This window comes from Gymnoscopelus braueri (genome assembly GCF_963280865.1).
Source record: "Gymnoscopelus braueri genome assembly, chromosome: 10".
In the NCBI taxonomy this organism is placed as follows: Eukaryota; Metazoa; Chordata; class Actinopteri; order Myctophiformes; family Myctophidae; genus Gymnoscopelus; species Gymnoscopelus braueri.
The window spans coordinates 14327670-14332669 of record NC_137611.1 but is presented as its reverse complement, the minus strand read 5'-3'; the positions used below and the strand labels follow the sequence as shown (position 1 = coordinate 14332669).

General features: G+C 46.3%; 1 protein-coding gene across 1 annotated transcript in view; it reads left to right on the top strand.

Moving 5' to 3' along the window:
- Positions 1–5000, top strand: part of LOC308094423 (collagen alpha-1(XI) chain-like) — a 131312-nt gene that overhangs the window by 47930 nt on the left and 78382 nt on the right. The window contains exons 11-13 of the mRNA XM_080441068.1: positions 4–66; positions 2513–2587; positions 3265–3348. Coding sequence (XP_080297194.1) covers positions 4–66; positions 2513–2587; positions 3265–3348 — 222 coding nt within the window. The remainder of the gene's footprint in view (positions 1–3; positions 67–2512; positions 2588–3264; positions 3349–5000) is intronic.

Here is a 5000-nt window from a genome sequence, read left to right as displayed (position 1 = left end):
CAGGGTCTCCCCGGTTCCTCAGGCCTGCAGGGCTCCCAAGGTCCCCACGGAGATCACGGCGAGAGGGTAAGTGAGAGGCTGGGCGGCTTTTCAAGAGTCGTTTCCAGATGTTTTCTGGAAAAGCTCTGTTTTGTCACCAAACTCGGTACCCACCAGCAATGTTATTGAATGCCCTGCCTCCATTCATACAGTACATTCATTACCCCACACGCAACGACCAGTCTTATACCTTCCGTCATAGCCTGATATGAGCCAAGAAGCACAATTGCTGTGGCCCAATGAGAACGCAAAACATAGCCCAAATTACTCGTATAAGAGCGAGAGACCCCCGGAATAATGGCTCTAATTTTTTTTCCCTGCGGGCCATAATTGATACAAAATGTACCAAGAAAATACCCAAATTTTAGCTCTTAAAATGAGCCATCCATCTCGCTTTGGAAATTAGGAGAGTCAGCAGAGAGTCGGCAGAGAACAGTGCTTCTGTTGTTATCCCACTGTCTTCTCCCTCGTTGGCAGGCGGTGGAGTAAAGCCCCGTCGCCACAAAATAAGTATCGCAATTGGACACAGCTTGCTACTGCAGCATATGCGACGCCAAGGAACCAGATATGCCCATAAACTGTCAATACCCAAAACACAGCGAAGCACACAGTCACATTGTTATCTCACATACTTGTGCATTTTGAACTCCAAAGAGAGGAGTGGCGAGAGGGGAGTTGGCTGTAAAGTATGTTGACGCCTCAACCTTCTCAGGCCTCCTTGTGTCTCTCCCGTGCTGTGGGATTCTGCTCATTTAGTTGATTGATTGGAGGACGCGGCGTAAGTACCCGTCCCCCGGTGCACAGAGCTGGATCCCAGCTTGTTTTTGTCTCAAACTGTGGCGACCCACGCTGCCAATACTCCTACATCACTGCTATCCCCTCCTACCGCCTTCCTTCTCCCTACATCGCCTCCTCATCACACCCATTTCCCCTCCTGTTCAGCCTTCCCACATAGGGGGGGCACTTGAACATGCCGTACCGTGGCAGGACAGCGCTTTAGCTTCAGGGAGGTCAATGTGATCAGGATCCAATGAAATATATAGCGCTTAAGTTGTTAAAAAAGTGTGAGTTGTTTGCGTCTCAAGCACGTGTATGACGACGCCCCCATCGCTTTCATTGGCTACATTGTCCGCCCTTTTTTCTGTTTACGGTACATTATGTCGGCAGCTAGCTAGGCCGCTAATGTGTGTCATTTGGAAAGAAGTGATGAAATATTCCAACTCAGACCTTAATTGACATCGACGCGCGAGGCCATCGACTGCTTGGCGCGGGCCGGGCACACACTCGCCATACCCACACACTCGCCTACACACACACTCGCCAACACACACACACACACGCCTATAACGACTAGCTTAGGCGCGCCTCGCGAGTCTCAAGGTCTCAAGGCCTCACTGTTGTCAAGTGATGAGAAAACTCACCACGATGGGGTGAGGTCACCCAGGTTCTCACATTCACACACACATGTGCATACGCACACACACACACACACACACACACACACACACACACACACACACACACACACACACACACACACACACACACACACACACACACACACACACACACACACACACACGCACGCACACACATTTATATAATAGAGCAGATACCCGTCATTTTCCCACCGTGAGCAAGCTAACCTAACCCATCCATGCGGTATCTCCGTGAGCATTGGATGGCGCTCTGTTTTACCATGTATGACACGGCAGTGACGAGAAACTGTTTACCCCCTCCAGGAAGGCAGCGGGGGCACTCGACACGTGGCAACCATTTTTTATCCAGCAGTCTGAGAGTGTAATTGCGTGACGAGCCTACTAAAAGACATCCTGGCTTCTCTGATATTGGAGAGACGCAACTTTACGATCGTTTGGTTTTATACTCACTGCGGGCCAGGCTAAACCACCATTTTACCATCTGTTTGCGCTAACTGATTTTCGCCATCACTACTGCAGCCGAATGGTCATGCAGGGACACTTAATGCCGATTCGCTGACTACCAATACTGCGTTTTATGAATCCAGCTCGATGCTGTCCTGCAATTAAGTGGCTGGCTTACGATGCAAAACCATGCTTTGTTGTTGTTCCGCTTCGTCGACGTTGGAAGGAGGTTTATGACAGTGACCGGTCTCGCCGGATATTATGGCAATCTGGACAAACAGCGGTACACTATGTTCTCTAGCCAGCCTAGAGGCTCTGCTACTTGGCGTAGCGACAGAAAGCCACCTGTGGAAAACCTCAAACGCTCAAAGTAGGGGGTGAACCTGTACTCTCACTTTTTTCCTTGTTAGCTACTTAGGAAAGGACGGCCAGATTAGACCTGTAATGGTTATAGGGGAATGAGCCACAACAACAACAACACATGCCCACACAGCATATACCACCTGCATAACTGTGTTAAAGCATTACCATTCAGAACAAGACTAATCATCTCTCTTGTCTCCGTCTTTGTCACTCTCTCACTTTCCCAGGGTCCTCCCGGGCGTCCCGGCATTCCCGGTTCAGACGGTATTCCTGGTCCTCCAGGTACAATTCTGATGCTGCCAGTAAGTTCCCGTTCCCGCCCGCACCACGACCTTCCATCCACCCACTCACACAGCCGAGCTGTCAAGTCTGTCACACGGTTCCCTCACATCATAGCTCAGTTCCTCTGCCACCGGAAGACCGCAAGCAGCTCACTTCATTTTAGCCAGTTATATAGTCTGACAGCATCACCAGCAGGCCAAAGTATCTCTACTAGTCTTATTTGCTCTGAGTCACAAATCACCTGCCTTGTAAATGTCAGCCAGTGCAATGGAGTGGAACAAGTGATGGAGGCCTTGGAAAGCTTTGCGACACCTAATAATTGTGTGGGTGTGTGTGTGTGTATGTGCGAGTGTGCATGTGAGAGTGCGTGCGTGCTTGTACAGTATTTACCTGTTCCGGGCGCAGTTCTGTGTGTTTGTGTGTAGAGGTTTATGTGACTGAACAAACGGTGTTTATGCATGTGCACTACATGTTCCTGTATGTGTAGCCATGTGCCTGTGTGTGGCACAGTGACAGCTTTACAAGTGACACAGTGTTAGAACACACACACACACACACACACACACACACACACACACACACACACTCACCAGGGGGGGGTGTAAGCCAACAGGAGTCGTCTTCTGCTCTGTTAAACCGAGACAACTCCATTTGTTTCTATTTGTGTTTCCTCTCGTTGTGCCGCTGTGGCTGACAGTTCCGTGCCGGAGGAGAGGCGAGTAAGGGACCTGTGGTGACGGCTCAGGAGGCCCAGGCGCAGGCTATTCTGGCTCAGGCTAGGGTAAGTATATGTACCGTACTGTAATGTACGTCTATGATGAATGGCTTCTCCATCGGTGCACCCCGCTCCGGTCGTTAGCTGCAGCTGAATTCTCTCTGCCCACTTTGGCACACATGTCATCAGTGCGACTGCCATGCGGTCTGCTAAACCCAGCCAGCCGTCACGCTGCTGCAGCGTGTGGCGACAATGCGTATCACTGCAAAATCCGGAGTTTTAATTTAACTTTGAGAGTGTGAAAATTGACCCAGGGCCATTTAAACCTATTTTCAAAGGTGGACACATTTTTGGCAAATATAGAAGAACTACAAGCTCACAACGTGTCGAGATGCGATGCATTGTGAGCTTGTAGATCGTCAATTTTTTTATACGACTGTCGTACAAGGAAGTGTCAAATAGGGCCCAAGTTGTCAAATTATCACACCAGATAAACACCAGATTATTAAACAATAAATATTGAATGGGGAATGTGTTCATCTAAGTAAGTGTGAAATCAATGTTCCACAGTAGTGTTTCTAAAACATGTGTGGACCCAAATTGGATCATAACATTGTGGGAGTGTGAACATTGTGGATACCGATACAGAAATCTGAGGAAAAGTCAGCACAGGTGCAGATGCACACTTTCTACCAGTAGGGGCACCGTTGAGCCACATCTAGGGCATGAAAGATCATTGGTTGAACACTTGCACATAAACAGGTAAAGAATATGAACAGGTTGTGTTGTGTCAATTTGGTCAACACTTTTGTGAGCTTCATGACTAAAACTTGACTGACATTAAAGGCAGGCCAACAGATATGTTAAAGGCTGGATGATCGAATAATGTGAAAAGAACAGTACTTTCTTCTCTTAAACAATAAATCTGTTTTATAAATATTGGGGGGAAAAGGTGCAAAATCTTCCCTGTCTCCAACAGTCACTAATCCCAAAATGAGTAGTTTTGTGATGTCAGGAGTGGAATAGTTACAACCTGGTAAACTCACCTAAACTCCTTATAAACCTAGAAGGATACTTAATAAACTATATACATTTAATGTAACCTTTTCCAGTAGCGAGGCTTCCAGTACATTGTAAATATATCTGGTTTTGATTTGATTTGGCCAATATTGTACTCGAAGTACTGGAAATACAGTGTACATCAATGAGGTTCCTCCACTCGTGATGTCATCACTGTGCAATTCCATTGCGCTACCTGCAGGGTCATTTACATTATAATTACACAAAGGAAAGAAACTGATATACGTAGTAGTAATATGTAGTAGTAATAGTTTATTTTTGGTCATTAGCCATGTACAAATATGACACTTCATACAACAAAACAAGCACAGCATGAAAAAAAAGAAAGAAAAAATAACAGCTTAGCTTAGCTTATATAGTGCCTACCCTTCTTACTTTAAATAAGCTATATAAAACATAAAAGCTATTGCAGAATCATCAATCATTAGAAACAAAATAAAATCTTTCTACTACGTAGTTGTTTAGATGTGGACTAAACATGAAAAGTTGTTTTCCCTTATCTGTCGCCCTACCTTGTAATTCCTCAAACTAGACCAAATGTTCTAAAAATCACAAGCCCTGAAAGTGTAAAAATCCTACAGGAACCTGACCTTATTTTACCCCTTTTTGACAAACTTGGGCCAGAAAAACAGGTCACT